Source organism: Dromiciops gliroides, chromosome 4, assembly GCF_019393635.1.
Source record: "Dromiciops gliroides isolate mDroGli1 chromosome 4, mDroGli1.pri, whole genome shotgun sequence".
NCBI lineage: Eukaryota > Metazoa > Chordata > Mammalia > Microbiotheria > Microbiotheriidae > Dromiciops > Dromiciops gliroides.
The window spans coordinates 19,173,378-19,193,675 of record NC_057864.1 but is presented as its reverse complement, the minus strand read 5'-3'; the positions used below and the strand labels follow the sequence as shown (position 1 = coordinate 19,193,675).

General features: G+C 40.3%; 1 protein-coding gene and 1 pseudogene across 8 annotated transcripts in view; both read left to right on the top strand.

Moving 5' to 3' along the window:
- Positions 1 to 20,298, top strand: part of FGGY (FGGY carbohydrate kinase domain containing) — a 559,614-nt gene that overhangs the window by 307,974 nt on the left and 231,342 nt on the right. For all 8 annotated transcript variants that reach the window (XM_044002606.1, XM_044002608.1, XM_044002603.1 and 5 more), the window contains one exon: positions 5,024 to 5,152. In XM_044002606.1, coding sequence (XP_043858541.1) covers positions 5,024 to 5,152 — 129 coding nt within the window. The remainder of the gene's footprint in view (positions 1 to 5,023; positions 5,153 to 20,298) is intronic.
- LOC122753346 lies at positions 6,913 to 11,415 on the top strand (annotated as a pseudogene).

The window sequence follows — 20,298 nt, the reverse complement described above, 5'->3', positions numbered from 1 at the left end:
TATTACAACACTCCTCAGCTATAGGAGGGGCTACAATTTCCGAGGCTCTGCTTGGACAATGATTCATGACATGCAGGAATGCCAGTTTCTATTATAACTCAAAAAAAAAAAAAGAAAAAGAAAAAAGGATAGGGTCTTCTAGTAAGGCCAACAAGCACTTGTTAAATGCTGACTATGTGGGAGATTTTGTGCTAAGTTCTGGGGATTCCAGGAAGAAGACAGTCTTTGTTCTCAAGGAGCTAAAAAATCTAATAGGGGAGAGAACATGCAAACCAGTGTGTACAGACAAGATCTATACATGTTGGAAGTAGCCTCAGAGGGAGGACACTAACATGAAGGGGGATTGGAAAAGGCTTTTTGTAGAAGAGGGATTTTAACGAGGATGTGAAGGAAGCCAGAAAAACAGAAATGTTGTTTGTCAACTTCATTTGGGGATTTGCTCCCATGGAGTAAAGCCAAGAGAGTATAAGCTGGTGGAGGGCAAGGATAGAGGCATATTTCCAGTGCCTTCATTGATGTTTCTTAGAAAGACAAATAAGGCAATTAGTGGCATTGAATTCACATTGCAAAGATAAGGGATGACAAGTGAACAGCCCAAGTCCCAACTTGTATTCTTGGAATGTCAGGTGAATGGGATGAAGGCTTCCACTCTGTTGGGTATTTTTCCTGGGGTGAGCTTAATGGAAGACATGTCCAACAAGACACAGGATGCACAGGCATGGATGGATTGGGATCTATATCATTGGAGTGAACTTCCAGACAGATGATCTCAGCTTAACTCTGTTCCAAGAGTCAGGACCCTGGCATACAAGCAGAGAGAACTGCCTAGCCCTCAGGGTCCCACGACTCAGTTCCTGGCAGGTCCAGGCAAGGGAACCTCTCTCCAGCCTACTGCCCAATGGAGCTGTGACCTCATCACCATACCAGACAGAGCAATCAATCAACTTCACCCAGGTTTGGCTGAGGATCTCATTGCCTTGGCCTGGACTGGACAGAGTATGTTCCAGTAGATTCCCTTTGACTGATGGAGGACTTCAGGTCACTGAAGCAAACCATGCCTTCCAAACTGTGATCATACTGCTCATCTGCATTCCACCAATACCTGGACTCTAATACAGGAGCTTTCACCTTATCTTGGCTGGCCCTAGGCCATCCTCCTTCTCCCAGACACTTCCAGACTGTGCTCCCTTCACACCATCCTCCACGTCCCTTGGCCCCGTCTACTTCCCTTTTGTGTGCTGTTTATGCCCACAAGAACTATCTTGCTTGCTATTTTTGCATCCTTGGTGAGTAGCATAGTGCCTGACACTTAGGAAATGCTTAATAAATGCTTTTTCCTCCTTCCCTTCCTCCCTTCCTCCTTCCCTCCCTTCCTTCCTTCCTTCTTTCTTTTGTTCCTCCCTCTCTCCCTTCTTTCCTCCCTCCTTCCCTTCCTTCCTTCCTTCCTTCCTTCCTTCCTTCCTTCCTTCCTTCCTTCCTTCCTTCCTTCCTTCCTTCCTTCCTTCCTTCCTTCCTTCCTTCCTTCCTTCCTCCCTCCCCTTCCTTCTTTCTTATGTTCCTCCCTCTCTCCCTTCTTTCCTCACTCCCTCTCTTCCATCCTCCCTTCCTTTCTTTTCCTTCCTTCCCCCTTCCTTCCTTCCTTCCTTCCTTCCTTCCTTCCTTCCTTCCTTCCTTCCTTCCTTCCTTCCTTCCTCCGTCCCTCCCTCCCTCCCTTCTTTCCTCCTTTCCCTCCACTCCCTTCCCTTCCCTTCCCTTCCCTTCCCTTCCCTTCCCTTCCCTTCCCTTCCCTTCCCTTCCCTTCCCTTCCCTTCCCTTCCCTTCCCTTCCCTTCCCTTCCCTTCCCTTCCCTTCCCTTCCCTTCCCTTCCCTTCCCTTCCCTTCCCTTCCCTTCCCTTCCCTTCCCTTCCCTTCCCTTCCTTCCCTTCCCTTCCCTTCCCTTCCCTTCCCTTCCCTTCCCTTCCCTTCCCTTCCCTTCCCTTCCCTTCCCTTCCCTTCCCTTCCCTTCCCTTCCCTTCCCTTCCCTTCCCTTCCCTTCCCTTCCCTTCCCTTCCCTTCCCTTCCCTTCCCTTCCCTTCCCTTCCCTTCCCTTCCCTTCCCTTCCCTTCCCTTCCCTTCCCTTCCCTTCCCTTCCCTTCCCTTCCCTTCCCTTCCCTTCCCTTCCCTTCCCTTCCCTTCCCTTCCCTTCCCTTCCCTTCCCTTCCCTTCCCTTCCCTTCCCTTCCCTTCCCTTCCCTTCCCTTCCCTTCCCTTCCCTTCCCTTCCCTTCCCTTCCCTTCCCTTCCCTTCCCTTCCCTTCCCTTCCCTTCCCTTCCCTTCCCTTCCCTTCCCTTCCCTTCCCTTCCCTTCCCTTCCCTTCCCTTCCCTTCCCTTCCCTTCCCTTCCCTTCCCTTCCCTTCCCTTCCCTTCCCTTCCCTTCCCTTCCCTTCCCTTCCCTTCCCTTCCCTTCCCTTCCCTTCCCTTCCCTTCCCTTCCCTTCCCTTCCCTTCCCTTCCCTTCCCTTCCCTTCCCTTCCCTTCCCTTCCCTTCCCTTCCCTTCCCTTCCCTTCCCTTCCCTTCCCTTCCCTTCCCTTCCCTTCCCTTCCCTTCCCTTCCCTTCCCTTCCCTTCCCTTCCCTTCCCTTCCCTTCCCTTCCCTTCCCTTCCCTTCCCTTCCCTTCCCTTCCCTTCCCTTCCCTTCCCTTCCCTTCCCTTCCCTTCCCTTCCCTTCCCTTCCCTTCCCTTCCCTTCCCTTCCCTTCCCTTCCCTTCCCTTCCCTTCCCTTCCCTTCCCTTCCTCTCTTTATAGAATTTCAGTGCTGGAAGGGTCTTCAGTGCCCATCTAGTCAATATAAATAAGAATGCCATTACACCATGCCCCACAAGCGGTCCCTTTTGTACTTCCTTGAGACTGCTGGCAAGATGCTCCATTGATTCACCATGCAGAACAGACCTCCAAGTGCTCTTACTCTAACTATACCCGCTGCCATCATCTCCCCTGACTGTCTTAGTGCCTTCCACCCTGCTGCTGAACCACCCCAACCCCCAGACCTCTAGAATTCCTCTTTGGGAGGATCTCAGCAACTAAAACTGTTATTCCTTAGGAACCTGCAATGTCCTGTGCTGTGAACCCTTCCCCAATTCCATCTCCCCACCTCTTTTTCTGAGAATTCTAATCAAATGACCACAGCTGTTGCTTCCAGAAAGAGCGTTTGAATGAGATGTTCGCTCATTCTCTCACCATCTTCTAACTTTCCAGTCCATAACTCCCTTTCCTGGACACTACTGCCCATAGAGATTTTCTTGTCCCACTGGAAAATAAGCTGTTCAAGGACAGGGACTGTTGATACTTTTGTATTTTATATTTGCATTTGTGCTTGGCACATTGTAAGTGCTTAGTAAATACTATTCTTTCATTCATTCATTAATTTCCTTCATTTAAATCTCATTTCTGATACGTATTAGCCTTATAATTGGAGGAAGGCATTTAAGCTTTTGGCTTCTCAGTTTCCTGGTTTATAAAAATGGAGATAATAATACCTGTACGTAGTCCCTACCTCACCAGGTTTTGGTGAGACTTAATTGAGGTAATCTTTTTATTCTCAGCTTTGAAGCTTACTGACTATATGACCTTGGGGGGCAGTGGGCAAGGAGGAAAGAGACATTTATTAAATGCCTACTTTGTGCCAAACACAGTGCTAAGTGCCTTTAAAAATATCATCTCATTTGGTCTTCACAACAACTCTGGGAGGTAGCTGCTATAATTCCCATTTTACAATTAAGGAAACTGAAGCAGACAAAAGCTAAGTGATTTGGGATGTGTCTGGGATCACACAGATTTGAACTCAATTTTTCTTGACTCCAGACCCCACACTCTATCCATTGCTCTGCTGCTTGCTTTGGGCAACCTCTCTGCACAGAGTTGCCCCATTTGTAAAATTAAAGGGTTGGAATAGAAAATCTTTGAAAGCCCTTTTAGCCCTAAAATATGATCTCATTATTCACAGATATCAAAGCTCTATGTTACCTTTTAATTATTTGATATTCCTTTAATAGATATTGTTATAATACCTACTCATTTCAAGGGAGAGAGAAGCAAAATAGTCTTTACTTAGGCCTTCTCATATGGGGAAATCTGTTGATAATGAGTTAAAATGTGCCATATTATTACATGTGTATAAATTCCTCCTCCCCAGTAAGGGTGTACCACCAACCAAGATCAAGGGTAGGGTCTCTGTCTTGAACAATTCCCAACACAGTCCAGGCTCCATAGAAAGCATTCAATAATTCTGGACCAAATTCCTGGCTCATTCCAAGGGTTCTGATGCCTTGCTCAGCCGAAGTATTTAAGAGATTCCCTCTTTTCATTTTGAGAAAGGCCCTTTTTCTAATTGTGTTATGGGAATAGAACTAGCCCCCCTTTCTGTTGGCAGGAAGATCAACTTCCTTGAGTTCCCTATCACTACAAATATACACCCCACAGGAAAAGTAATGTGTATGCGTGTCATTTTAAAGGAATATTTATTTTAACATCAGTCTCAGAAAGAATTTTTATTATAACTGGATGAGTTTCATGAAGCATATTATGAGTTTCCTATGGATGGAATTTCCCATATGTTAGTGTTGCCCTACCTGCTTGTAAAAATGTTCTGAAGTTTGATCTTCAAATATGACAGGACCCACACCTAAGTCTTTAGCATAAGCGACTAGACTCCATTGATCTACTGAGAGGCATTATGGTGCACTGGGAAGAGCTAGGATAGAAAAAGTGAAGTTCTAATTCTGCCTTGGCCACTTAGTATCTGTAAAAATTTGGTTGAGTCATTTCCCATGTGTGGGCCTCTTTTTTCTCATCTCAAAGAATGAAGGGACAAGATTAGATTCTTTCTAAGGTTTCTTCTTGGCCTCAACCCATGGGTGATTTTCAGGACTGGGGAGAATTCTGTATCTAACATAAACTTGGGAGAGGGCAATACTGTTGAAGAAAAAAAAAATTATGACAATTCCTATTTTTGTTTTGTTTAATTTGGTTTTTCTTGTGTCTGTTCAGGAACCCAAGTAGTGTCTCCTGGAGATTCTCTTGGCAAGGGTCTCACCCCAGAGGCTGCTAAGGAACTAGGTCTACCTGCGGGGATTGCTGTGGCAGCATCGCTTATTGACGCTCACGCTGGAGGACTAGGTATTTGGGTTTGTTTGTTCATTTTGGGTTCTTTTATGGGGTTTTTTTGCATGTTTTGTGTGGATTTGAGAACAAGCAATCAATTCAATCACAGTGTTTGAACTGAGTGGTCTCCATACTTGTTTAGCAAACCATGAGGACTCAGTCATTGGAATGAAGAGCCTTCTGCTGATCAGGCTTTGTGGGGGGTAAATGCTTATTTCACAGTGTAAAATTGAAAATTGATTTGAATTCTGTTTTGCTAAGACTTAATCAAGCTAGATTTAACATTCCCTTTCTGGTTGTTTCCTTTTGTAAATTGAACCCCCCACCCAAGCTTTTGTAACCCCTGGGGCATCTATGTGGTGTTGTGGATAGATCACCTTGGAAGCAGAAAGGATTATCTTCCTGAGTTCAAATATGGCCTCAAGCCATACTAGCTGTGTGAATGTGGGCAAGTCACTTGACCCTTTTGCCTCAGTTTCTTCATCTATCAAATGCACTGGAGAAGGAAATGGAAAATCATTACAGTATCTTTGACAAGAAAACCCTAAATGGAGTTAGGGAAGAATTGGACAGTATGAAAATTTGACTAAACAACATTGTAACCCCACCCATCACCCACTTTCTAGAAAAATTTGTTTAATCTAAAAAGCCAAATCTTGTCAGTTAAAACTGTTGGAGAAATTCCCATAGGCTGAGAATCTGAACCTTGTGACTGCAATCATGTCTTGGCTATGGTTGAGGGGGCTTCAGAAGAGGAGGTCCAAAGGATGTCATCTCCATTCTGACTATGTCACAGGTAGAAGATACACATATATTGCTGCAGATTTTGCTTTGTTAACTTGCTAAGTATTTAAAAAGACCCTGTCATCCCTCAATCAAGGTCTTCAGGTCTTCCTGACTTCAGATCCAGTGCCACTTAGCTGCTTCTGTATATATGTGTGAATATCTCTCTATAGAGAGTGAATACATAGAACCTACATTTACACGTATATGAATGGACATGAATAGGCATGCTTATATATGTGTACCCATGTGTGTGTATACATACATACATATATCTCTATCTCTATCTTTCTATCTCTATCACTATCCATATGAATGTGTATAAATCCAAGGTAAATGGGGGAAAACAAGCCATCAGGGTTATCAAGAAAGGCCGCTTGTGGAAGGTGGCCAATGAACTGACTACTGAAAAAAGCCAGGAATTTTAAGAGGCTGAGGAGGAAATGAGGAGGACCTGTGCAAAAGCCCAGATATCAGAGATGGGGTGGTGTATCTAAGACCAGATTGTCTGCACTCTGGATGTCTGTCTTGAGTAGTTGAGTAGTTTGGAAAAAGCTCTTCTTAGACGCTCTTCTTAGATGCTCTTCTTAGAGGTGGGACCAAACTAGGCTGTCCTCCCACTAACCTTGGGGCATTTGATGCCCTGGGAGCCTGGTTGCAGCAGCATGAACTTTGGTTTTAAATAGATGTTCACAAATACCTTGTGGTCTCAGCAAGTACTGAATGTTCCTGTGTACTGGCAGTGCTGATGTCTCATGGTGCATGTGAGGCCAGAGAAGGAATACCAATCCAATTTTCTCAGTCAAACTCAGGCAATAAGATGAATTCAGGATGCTCAGACACTAACCTGGGCCCCCCCTGTTTCCTGGCCCCCTGGGTCACTTTCCTGAAGACTTGAAGCTCTGTTTTATTTTACTGAGTTAAATGACTTGGTATAGTCAGTGAAACCCTCCGCCAAGCAGCAGGATGCAGTCAGGTGTGGGACTGTCAAGATGTGGCCCAGCAGAGCAAATCTGAAAAGGTCTGGTGGGCTCTCTCCGTGTTTTCATCATTGACCTAGGATAAGTTAGTCAAGAAGCTTTAGCCTTGTGTAACGATTGGAATAACGCCACCTGCTGGATACTAACTGTAGAAGAGTTCTGCCCATGAAGCGAAGGTCTTTGAGGGCAAGACCAGGAGTCTTGTCTTTGGTATCAGGAAGTGACGCGGACTAGTGGGAGGAGGAAGGAAGAGACTGGCGCGGAGTCTCGGGGCTCTTTCCTCTGGACTCTGGCGGAGAAGGGAGCTAGAAATGTGCTCTCCCTTTAATAGATAGGAATCTAGGCCTTTTTCTCTCTCTTTACCAAATTCTTATTCTCCTTAATAAATGCTTAAAAGTCTAACTCTTGCTAAAGCTTATAATTTATTGGCGACCACTCATTAGATATTTTAGACAGTTTAGCTAGAATTTTAGCCTTAACACTTGGTTTCTTCATGTGTAAAATGAGGGAGCTAGAACAGGTGATCATATCCAGGTCTGGCATTCCCATGTCCTAAGGCCCCTGCTGGTTGTCAGCCCCACCTCCCTCACTTCTGGGCCTTCTTCTTATCAACTGTCCAGACAAGAATCCATGCCCTGGAACTCTTGACCCATTCACCCCCACTGTGCCTAACCTAGAGCTCTATTGCTCTGGTCATTGGTTGATTCACTCTACCTGACCCTAACCATCTTCTCATCAACCTTCTTGCCTCCATATGCAAACCCTCTCCCATCCCCCTCCTTTTCCATTTTTGGAGGCTTATTCAAATCAACTCTCTATGGAACCCATTGTTTCCATTTCTCATCCTTGAAAAGTTCCAAACCAATCCAATATATTCCTTTGTGTGTTGTTTCCTTCTATTAGAATGTAAGCACCCTGAAAGCAAGAATTTTTGTATTTGTACCTCCTATGCTTAGCATAGTGCTTGGATACTTGACACTTACTAGCTGTGTGACCCTGGGCAAGTCACTTAACCCCCATTGCCCCACACAAAAAAATACAGTTTGAGATCTGGTCTGGCTAGATCACCTTTCTTCACATTTTTTTTCATTGATTCCCTTGATATTCTTGACCTTCTTGGTCTTCCAGAAGAATTGTGCTATTATTTTTCTAGCTCTTTGTTAAATTTTTGTTTGATAATTTGCTTGGTTTGGCACTGAATAAATAGATTAATTTAAGTAGAATTGTTATTTTTATTATGTTAGCTCAGCCTACCCATTAGCAATTAATACTTTTTTTCTCAGTTGTTTAGATCTGACTTTATTTGTGTAAAAAAATATTTTGTAGTTGTCTTCACATAGTCCCTGGGTTTCTCTTGGCATGTGGATAACAAACATTTTATATTTACAGTTATTTTAAATATAATTTCTGCTAGACTTAATTGATAGGATATAGAAATACTGATGATTTATTTAGGAGGAAGGTCAATAAAAGTTGGGGAAAGAGAATCTTTATGAAGATCAAATGTAAGTCCCTCTTTAGCTTTCAAAGTTCCTCATAATATGATCCCTTTCAAAACTTCTTATCCAATTGCTCCCCTTCTCTCAATCTATAGTCCAACCAAATTTTTGCTGTTCAAAATAATTATAACAGCATTTATATAGTGCCTTTTATGTAATGGGCACTGTGCAAAGTACTTTACAAATGTTTCATTTGATTCTCACTACCACCATGAGAAGTAGATTTTATTATTATCCCCATTTTACAGTCGAAGAAACTGAGTTACACAATGGTTAAGTGGTTTGCCCAGTGTCTGAGGTCAGATATGAGCTTAGGTCTTCCTGGCTGCAGTCTCACAACTCAGTGCACTATGGAACTTCGTAGCTGCCTAACACTTGATACTGCTATCTCTCCCATCTCCAAGCCTATGCCATATCTGTCCCCTATGCCTGGCATTCATTTCCACCTAACTTTTACCTCTTAAAAATCCTTTTTTCCCATCAAATTCTAATCAAATGAAACTATTTCTATGATGTCTCTGAATCCCCATGTCGGGAGTGGTTTCCCCACCAGAAATTATCATTGTACTTATTTTAAATATATTGTCTGTGTGCTTATTCATGCTCATGCTGTCTCTCCCTGTAGAATGTGACCTCCTATAGGGCAAAGATAACTTTATTTGTTTTTGTATCCTTGGCATCTAGCACTGTGTCTAGCATATAGTATGTGCTTACTAAATGCTTATTACTTGCGTGATGTATGTTACTCCCCTTCTCAAAAAAAAAAAAGAAAGAAAGAAAGAAAAAGAAAAAAAAACACCTTGAGTAGCTTCTAGGATAAAATACAATTACACTAGGATAAAATACAATTACACTATTGGGCAATTTAGACCCTTCATGTTTTGGCTGTAGCCTCCCTTTCTAGACTTGTTATACATCACTTCCCTTCATGGACTCCATGTTCCAGCCAAAATCAGCTATTTGCTTTTCTCTATACAAGACATCGAATGTCCTATTTCCAACCCTCTGCATAGGCTGCCCCACAATGAATGGGGGTGGGGGGAGAGCAGCCTCTTCCAAAAGTAGAATATATTTCTTCCTTATTCTTCTATTCACCTCAATCTCATGAAATCCTGAGCTTCCTTCATGACTATTTGTGTGACCTCCTGCAGAAGACCTGTCCTGATTCCCCCAGTTGCTTTACATATATACATATCATATGTATATAAAGTACATGTATATAGGTATTTTATATACATGTACATACATTTTGTATACATATATGCATATACACATGTTTGAAGTCTACCATATAATACATTGTGTATATAATTACATATATAGTAATATATTACTACATATGCTTAAAGTTTTATACACATGTGTATGCATGTATGAATGTATGCATGTGCATGTATGCTTAAAGTCAGGCCCCAGATACTGTTCCCAGTTTTATCTTCTTCATATAGTATATTTAATATGGAGTTGGTGTAACCCAACTGAGTTGCTTTCACTGTCATTTTTGTGAGACTATAACACTCAAGATTCAAGCAGATCTGTGTCAGTTTTCTTCTATTTGTTATCCTTTGGGATTTGTCTATAAATCATATTGGCGTAGCTTTAGCTGATTTTTTTTTTTTTTGCGGGGCAATGGGGGTTAAGTGACTTGCCCAGGGTCACACAGCTAGTAAGTGTCAAGAGTCTGACGCCAGATTTGAACTCAGGTACTCCTGAATCCAGGGCCTTTATCCACTGTGCCACCTAGCTGCCCCTGAGCTTTAGCTTAATTTGAACTCAAGCTTTCTATAGGTTCACTTTCTCAAGTGCTATTTGCTGTTCTGTGAGATAATATTGTTCATAGCCTTCAGTATTTTTATTTAATAATCTTTTCTGAATGAAGCTGCATTCTAAATCAAAGTTTCTGTTGGCCATCATATTACTCAGCTGAGTAAATTAAATTTTTCCTAATTAAATAACTTTTTAGGCTCTTTTGACCTCTTCATTGGAATGATTGTTTTTATATCAAATAAGTTTATCTAGGAAATAGTTATAAGGTTTTTACTTTTGTTAATTTTCTGTTTTTCATGATCAAATTGTTGTATTTTTTTCTTTTTTTAAGTTGATTTGGTACATGGTTTCTCCTTTTCAAGATGTAGTTTGTATGACTTGAAAACAGAGATTCAAATATTATATAAACCAGTTCTTAGGAATAATAGACTTAAAGTCTTAAAACCTTAAACCATAAATTATGTGCTCCTAGAAAATAGAATGTCAAAGTTAGAAGATACTTCAGAACACAAAATGTCAGAGCTGGAAGGAACCTTGGGTCATTGAATGGAAGGAAGCCTAGAACATGAAAGCTAAAAAGAACCTTAGATTATTGAATGTTATCATTGGAAGAAACCTTACAAGATAATTAGTTCTAACCGTCTTGTCTCACAGATGACAAAACTGAAGTTCAGAGGAATTAATTTCAGTTCATAGAGATAGAACGAGATAGGAATGGAATCAGAATAATTGCCTGATTGTGAATTGCTGAATTGCAATCTAGAATCATGATCTGGTGTTTTCCCCACTACAAAATAACAGACATGAAGTCTGTCCTTCTGCCCGCCCAGAGCAGAACATGAGGCCGCATCTGCATTAGAACTGCCCTGCTTCTTCCTCAATTTGGCTCCTGCCCGTGCCCCACAGAGCAGCGACCCCTGACCCTGCTTCAGGCTAGCTGGGATGGGAGTACAAGTGGAGATGGTCGCACCTTTCCTAAGAGCTGCCAGATTTATGTGATGCACTACACAGGGATGCTTGAAGATGGAAAAAATTTGATTCCTCCCATGACAGAAATAAGCCCTTCAAGTTTGTGATGGGCAAACAGGAAATGATTCGAAGATGAAAAGGAGTTGCCCAGATGAGTGGGGGGCAGAGAGCAAAAATGACCTTCTCTCCAGAATAGGCTTATGGTACTACTGGTCACCCAGGCATCATTCCACCAAATGCTACTCTCATCTTTGATGTCAAACTTAGAAAATTGGAATGACAGGAATGATTCCTTCCCCTAGCTCCCTGTTTCTTGAATTTGACACATGGAGAAGCCCAGAGTCTCAGCTTCAAGGAGAATGCACATGAATTTCTATGGAGCTTTGCCCTGATATTCCACTACATTCATTGTATAAACATATACCCCAATGAATGTGTTATCACTTGGCTTTTCTTCCAACTCCTCCTCCTTGTACATGTGTTGTCTCTAAACTCTACACCGTAAACTTCAACTTGTTAAGGTCATTCATCTTTTTGTTGTCTAGATTTAAATTGAAATCTTTTGGGTATAGATTTAAGATTAAGTGGGTGATCAAGCATTAATAGCACACAGATGGGTTAACAAAAGAATAGGAATTATTTAGACAGAGAAAATCTTTATCCCGGTTTTTTTGGATGAAATTTATCTATTACGTATTGTTGTTGTTATTGTTGTTATGTAGTTTGCTGCTGTTGCTGTAAGGCCATAGCAGATCTAGGAGCTATTGAGGGTTGACATATTCTCCATGTCGAATGATTTCCTTGGAACATATCAGTCACCCTGTCCAAAATGAAGGTGGGAAAGGAGAAGTAGCTTCAACCACCCAACCCTCCTTCCCCTCCTACCTCTTAACCTCTGCCTTTTGAAAGCAGGTATTTTCTTTTTTTTTTTTTAATGTATAAGGTATTTTATTTTTTCCGTTACATGTAAAGATAGTTCTCAACTTTTGTTTATACAAGCTTTACAATTTCAGATTTTTCTCCCTCCCTCCCCTCCCTCCCCCCTCCCCTAGACAGCAGGTAATCTGATACAGGTTATATCTATATATCTCTATACATATACATATAGATATAGATATATACACACACACATATATATACACATAATAACATTAATCCTATTTCTGCATTAATCCTGTTACAAGAGAAAAAATCAGAGCAGTGATGGAAAACCTCAAAATAGAAAAAAAAAAAGTTACCATATTAGGAAAGCAGGTATTTTCAATGCAGTGTTGGACGCGCCACTTGGTGTCTTATCTACAGGACAAGTTGGGTCAATATAAACCTTCTTTGTTGATGCCTGACTTTTTTTTTCCCCATCCTGTGGTTTTCTAATGGATTTGGAGGACTTTTTAAATCTCCAGTAGCCATCAAAGCTCCACAACTACCTAAATTCCAAGAACTTGAATTGATTGTTAAATTGAAGCTGCTGTTTGTAGAAATTTTCAACACAATGAAAGCCCAGTCATTGTCACAGGAAATTGTTGCGTGTTCTCTACCAAAAAAAAAAAAAAATTGATGCTGGCCATCATAGCTTCAACATCTCCTGTTTTTGATGCTCAGTTCCCCTACTGCTGATACCCCCACCTTCCTTCTCTCCCACTCCCATCCCTCCCCTTTTGCTTTCCTGTGTAGTGATTTGGTAAGACAAAACTAACACTACCCTCTCTCCCTCCACCACATATGAGTTTCAGGTTTTATTATTGCAATAAAATGCTTTATGCTGGCTTTTCTCAACAAACAAACAAACAAAAAATCAGACATGAAACAGATTCCCTAACAGGTAGCTGGCCATGGTTGAGGGGCGGGGCGGGGTGGGGGTATGCCCAGCCTTCAGAGGTTAAGATCATGGCAGACAGCCATGTCACAAGCAGACCTTTGGCAACAGAGTCTTCTAGGGCTAGATGCCCTTTGTAAGGTTATAGTGTCACACATACCTCCACCACCTTCGTTCCCAGATTCCTCAGAATACCTTAAAATAATATATAATGGGGAGCAGCTAAGTGGCACAGTGGATAAAGCACCAGCCCTGGATTCAGGAGAACCTGATTTCAAATCTGGCCTCAGATACTTGACACTTACTAGCTGTGTGACCTTGAGCAAGTCACTTAACCCTCATTGCCCCCCCCCCCAAAACAATAAAAATAAATTTTAAAAATTTTAAAAAATATATAATGTCATATAATCATGACATTTCTAATCTGTGTCTCTATGGATCATTTATTCCAAGTTCAAAGTGTCCCCAAAGTTTCATTTTACAGATGTGGAAACAGGCTCAGAGACATAAAGTGACTTTCCAAGTTCATATTGTTTGCAAATGGCAGGTCAGAGAATTAACCCTAAGGTTGACTGATCCCAAATCCAACACTATTTCTACTCTAGTATTTCTATGGGCTCTGGGACTTTGGGATACCTCTGACCTTGTCTCTTGCTGCTGTGAATTTCCAGAGCTTAAGAAATTAACGTGAATATTATTCCAGGTTTACTCTTGGTTCCTGTTACCCTGATGTCTAGAAAGACAATAACAAAAAAAGGGGGGGGGAGTAAGAAAGACAATAACAAAGTTCTTTTCTATGCTCATCCTGTACCTTCCCCAAAGGAACCATGGTAATATATCCCCTGTGAAGTGAAGGCTTTGATGACATTTTCAGTAAATGCTTGCTGAGTGAGTGATTGAATGAATGAATGATTGAATGAATGAATGAATGATTGAATGAATGAATGAATGAATGAATGAGTGAATGAGTGAATGCTGAGGAAAGGATGACTGGCACTTCATTCTTTCCATCCTCTGCAGAGAAACCTGGAAGAAACAGGAAAATAGTGGTATTTTTCATTGAGTCATGTCTGGATCTGAAAATGGGGCTACCACAAAGACCCAAGGTCTGCATCTTCCCTGCTTCCTCTGCATGACAAGTTTTCAGCCAAGATCTAACTTCACACTGAGGTTCAGCATGTGCGTGTATTTGATTCCGGATTTCTCCTTTGTTGCCAGAATGTGGAACTGGCTGCAATCATGATGCTGAAGCAGCTCAGTCTGCTCTTAGATGAGGATTAATTTTAGACAAGAAATTTTTTATGTATAATGAAAGAATAGTCTTAACCAGCCTGGCAAGAAGCCAGTAGCCTGAATCCCCCAGGCAAAGATGACTGTGTACTAGTAAATGGTCAAGAATACCAGTTTCCTCTGCTCTAGTCTTTTCAAAAGGAGGCAAGACTGTCACAAACTGTTTTAAGCAGCATTTATATGATATGTTTAGATAGATAGATAGACAGACAGATAATGTTGTTGTTGAGTTATTTCAGTCATGTGTGACTCTCTATGACTCCATTTGGGGTTTTCTTGACAAAGAGTAGTCTGCCATTTACTTCTCCAGCTCATTTTACAGATGAGGAACTGAGACAAACAGGGTTAAGTGACTTGTCCAGGGTAACACAGTTTCTAAGTGTCTGTGGCTGGATTTGAACTCAGGCTCTCCCCCCTGACTCCTTGGCTGGGACTCTATCCCACTGTACCACTTGCATGCGTGCATATATACATGCACATATACACACACGCACCCATGTGTATGTGTATTATTGTATATATGTGTGTATATCACAACATGTTTGCATCAGAAAGAGATTAGTGATATATGTTTATGTATTACTTTATAAAACACTTTTAGGTTATTCACAATGGTATGACATGTTTACAACTAACCATGAGGGGGCACTCATGAGGGACTTTGGGCACTGGGAGCATCACTGGATCTCTGTTAGAATAAATGAGTCAACATATGCAATTGAAGTTCTCAACTAGCCTAATGACTCTTGTGTGGAAGTTCTCGCTCCTCCATTCCAGTGATTAGCCTTTTTGCTTTGGAGCTGCTATAAGAATTAAGAAGGAGAGCCAGGGTACTCTAGTATGTAGTTTTTCTTGTAGAGCTGGTTGTTGTTGTTGTATATTTGTTTGTTTTGTTTTCTCTTAGAAAGGAAAAGTAAATGTGAGTTTAGTGTCCCTATATTTCATTATTAGTCCCAAATATTTCTTTCTTTACTCCTCTGCCTCCTTCCTTCCTTCCTCCCTCTCTCCTTCCTTCCTCCCTCTCTCCTTCCTTTTCTTCCTCCCTCCCTTCCTCCCTCCCTTCTTCTTCTCTCCTTTTCTTCCTTCCTTCCCTTTTTTCTCCTTCCTTCCTTTTTCTCTTCTTCCTTTTCTTCCTTATTTTCTTTCTTCCTTCCTCCTTCCTTCCCTCCTTTTATTCCTTCCTTCCTTCCCTCTTTTTCCTCCTTTCTTCTTTCCTTCCTTCCTTCTTCTCTTCCTCCTTTTCTTCCTCTCTCCCCTTCCTTCCCTCCTTTTATTCCTTCCTTCCTTCTTCTCTTCCTCCTTTTCTTCCTCCCTCCCCTTCTTTCCCTCCTTTTATTGCTTCCTTCCCTCCTTTTATTCCTTCCTTTCTTCCTCCCTCTCTCCCTCCTTCCTTCCTTCTTCCCTCCTTCCTTCCTTCTCTCCTTTTATTCCTCCCTTCATGATATAATAATTCAAATACTGCTCTTCCCTCCTTTTGCCCTCATTCAACTTAACTTTCAATTCATCACAATTGAATAATATACCTTCCATCTCTAAAAGGAAAATTTCTCTTCAGTCTTCTCCATATAGCTGCAATATGAGTAGAACATATTAAACATCTTAGATTTTTATTGGCCAATGAGTTTATCACATTTTTTAAAGTTTAGATATAGAAGTATTCATTTAAGAGAAAACAAAACTGCCTGAGTTCTAAAGATTTCTCACATCTTTGCAGTGAAAGGTAGAAGCAAATATGGCGGGTGGGAGGAAGGGGGCAGTGAAAGTAAGTGGATAATGCCTTGGAAAATTATTTCCCCTCTTGAAAGAGGAGAGGAGTAGAGGAAGGAGTTGTCATTTTCTTTCCTCTTGGCTCATACTTGATTAGCCATGCAAATTTTGCCTAGTCTTTGGTTTATATTCAGATTTCCCATCTTCTCCAGCTCTGAGCCATCAGTCTACAATGAGAATACCCAGCACCTCTACTGAGTTGAAAAGGGGCTAAGTGTCACTTGGCCTTCTTCTTCCAGTCATTCCACAATAGTTTCTCAATGCCAACTTCTTTTCTATGCCTTTTCTTCTTCCTACAAAAGCTTCCAAGATAAAAAACAGTGCAAACTCTGGAACTTGGGAATCTGAGTAAAACAACCCAATAATGACCAAGGCTAGCTATATTGGTCCAAAACCTTATGGTGATGGTGAGTAGGGCCATGAGGGAGTAGATTAACACACCCCACGGCCAAAGTAGGTTTGATTATGGTCATGGTTCTAGAACTTGAATAGGGAGAGCAGGGGAAGAAAGAAAAGGTAAGGAAAGGGTATATGTGTTGGAGAGAAAACTGTGAATGATGAGAAGATTGGAAAGGGGTGAATGAAGTAAACTTGGCTGTTAGGATTTTCCTGAAATATTGTTCTGGAAGAGACATAATTCTGGTTATGAACCTTTCTGCAGTTAGCAAGTCTGTTCCTTGGGCATGCATCCACACTAGCCTTAGAGCCTTTTCAGCTTTGTTAGAAGCAACCAGGGTTGCTGTTCTGATAACATAACCTTAGTGAAATTAGAATTAGTCCCACATTCCAATGAGGAATCAGAGAATGACTTTAGTGTAGGAAATGCTAAATACGTTCCTATCTGTTTGCATGTCATAAGTGAAAATTGTGTCAATTACTCTCATGCTTGCAGAGGAAGACAATGAAATTCTGTGACTTAGCTGCCATCCTGGGGAAGATAAACATGAGCTTTCAGGAACCTGCCCTTTGGGACTCTGCATCCCAAGTAAAACAAGACTGCAAAATACAACCCTGGTTATTGGCAATACCTCCCTATGGACCCAGGAAAAAGATCCAGAATGCAGGAGAATGGGGATAGAATGTAAACTCCACGAGAGTAGAGCTTGTTTCATTTTCTTTATTTTTTTTAAATTAATAAAGTATTTTATTTTTTTCCATTACATGTAAAGATAGTTCTCATCTTTTGTTTATACAAGCTTTATAATTTCAGATTTTTCTCCCTCCTTCCCCTCCCTTCCCCCTCCCCTAGACAGCAGGTAATCTGATATAGGTTTTATATATATATATATATATATATATATATATATATATATACATACACATAATAACATTAATCCTATTTCTGCATTAGTCATGTTATAAGAGAAAAAATCAGAGCACTGATGAAAAACCTCAAAATAGAAAAAAACAACAGCACCAAAAACAAAAGAAATAGTATGGTTCATTCAGCATCTATACTCCACAGTTCTTTTTTTTTTCTCCTGGATTTGGAGATCCTCTTCCATCATGAGTTCTCTGGAACTCTTCTGTACCATTGCATTGGTGAGAAGAATATAGTCCATCACAGTAGATCAACACTCAATGTTGATGATACTGTGTACAATGTTCTTCTGGTTCTGCTTATCTCACTCACCATCAGCTCACGCAAGACCCTCCAGGTTTCTCTGAACTCCTCCTGCTCATTGTTTCTTTTATTTTTTTTTATTTTTTTTATACTTTATTTTTTTAAATTTTTTTCCACTAACAATATATTTTTTTTAATTTTTTTGAATAGAATTTTATTTTCCAAAATAAGAGACCTTAAACTCATCAGAGTTGGCTCATGGAGGGAATAACATTCACACCCAGTTAAGAGGAGTAATCTATTTAACCTTATAGGAAAGTATGAGGGGAAGAGGATAAGGAAGGAAGGGTGAAAAAAAAGGGAGTGCAGAGTAGGGGAGGGGACAGTCAGAAGTAAAATACTTTTGAGGAGGAACAATTTAAAAGAAGATAGAAAATAGAGTAAATATCATGGGAAGGGAATAGGATGGAGGGAAATAGTCATCATTTCTTACAGCACAATAGTATTCCATTGTATTCATATACCACAACTTGTCCAGCCACTCCCCAATTGATGGACACCCCCTCAACTTTCAATTCTTTGCCACCACGTAAAGAGCAGCTATAAATATTTTTGTACATGTGGGTTCCTTTCCCCCTTCCATGATTTCTTTGGGAAAAAGACCCAAAAGTGGTATTGCTGGGTCAAAGGGTATGCCCAGCTTTATCGCCCTTTGGGCATAATTCCAAATTGCTCTCCAGAATGGTTGGATCAGTTCACAGCTCCACCAACAATGAAATAGTGTTCCAATTTTCCCACAGCTTCTCCAACATTTATTATTTTCCTTTTTTGTCATTTTAGACAATCTGATAGGTGTCAGGTGGTACCTCAGAATTGTTTTAATTTGCATCTCTCTAATCATTAGAGATTTAGAGCATTTTTTCATATGGGAATAGATAGCTTTGGTTTCTTCATCAGAAAACTGCCTGTTCATATCCTTTGACCATTTCTCAATTGGGGAATGACTTGGATTCTTATAAATTTGATTTAGTTCCCTATATATTTTAGAGATGAGGCCTTTATCAAAAGTACTGGCCACAAAAATTGTTTCCCTGCTTTCTGCCTCCCTTCCAATTTTGGATGCATTGCTTCTGTTTGTACAAAAATTTTTTAATTTAATATAATCAAAATCATCCATTTTGCATTTTATAATATACTCAATCTCTTGTTTGGTCAAAAACTGTTTTCCTTTCCAAAGATCTGATAGGTACACTATTCCTTTCTCTTCTAATTTACCTATGGTATCACCTTATGTCTAAATCGTGTATCCATTTTGACCTTATTTTAGTATAAGGTGTAAGATGTTGGTCTATGCCTAATTTCTGCCATACTATCTTCCAGTTTTCCCAGCAGTTTTTGTCAAATACTGAGTTCCTATCCCAGAAGCTGGAGTCTTTGGGTTTATCAAACACTACATTACTAGTGTCATTTACTACTGCATTTCCTGAGCCTAGCCTATTCCATTGATCTACCACTCTATTTTTTAGCCAGTACCAGATAGTTTTGATGACTGCTGCTTTATAGTAAAGCTCCAGGTTTGGTACCGCTAACCCACCTTCCTTTGAATTTTTTTTCATTATTTCCCTGGATATTCTTGATTTTTTGTTTTTCCAGATGAATTTTGTTATTATTTTTTCTAGCTCTATAAAATAATTTTTAGGTAGTCTGATTGGTATGGCATTGAATAAGTAAATTAATTTAGGCAGTATTGTCATTTTTACTATATTAGCTCTGCCTATCCATGAGCAATTGATATCTTTCCAATTATTTAGATCTGATTTGATTTGTGTGAAGAGTGCTTGGTAGTTGTGTACATAGAGTTCCTGGGCTTGTCTTTGCAGGTAGACTCCCAAGTATTTTATATTATCTACTGTTACTTTAAATGGAATTTCTCTTTCTATCTCTTGCTGCTGGACTTTGTTGGTCATGTATAGAAATGCTGATGGTTTATGTGGATTTATTTTATATACTGCTACTTTGCTAAAGTTGTTAATTGTTTCAAGTAATTTTTGAGTTGATTCTCTAGGATTCTCTAAGTATACCATCATTTCATCTGCAAAGAGTGATAGTTTTGTTTCCTCCTTGCCTATTCTAATTCCTTTAATTCCTTTCTCTTCTCTGATTGCTAAAGCTAACATTTCTAGGACAATATTAAATAATAGGGGTGATAATGGACATCCCTGTTTCACCCCTCATCTTATTGGGAAGGCATATAATTTATCTCCATTGCATATAATACTTGTTGATGGCTTTAGGTAGATAATGTTTATTATTTTAAGGAAAGCTCCCCCTATTCCTAAACTCTCCAGTGTTTTTATTAGGAATGGGTGTTGTATTTTGTCAAAAGCTTTCTCTGCATCTATTGAGATAATCATATGATTTTGGTTGGTTTTCTTATTGATGTGGTTGATTATGTTAATAGTTTTCCTAATGTTGAACCAGCCCTGCATTCCTGGTATAAATCCCACCTGGTCATAGTGTATTATCCTAGTGATCACTTGCTGTAATCTCCTTGCTAATATCTTATTTAAGATTTTAGCATCAATATTCATTAGGGAAATTGGTCTAGAATTTTCTTTCTCTGTTTTTTCTTTGCCTGGTTTTGGTATCACCACCATATTTGTGTCATAAAACGAATTTGGTAGAACTCCTTCTTCACCTATTTTTCCAAATAATTTGTATAATAT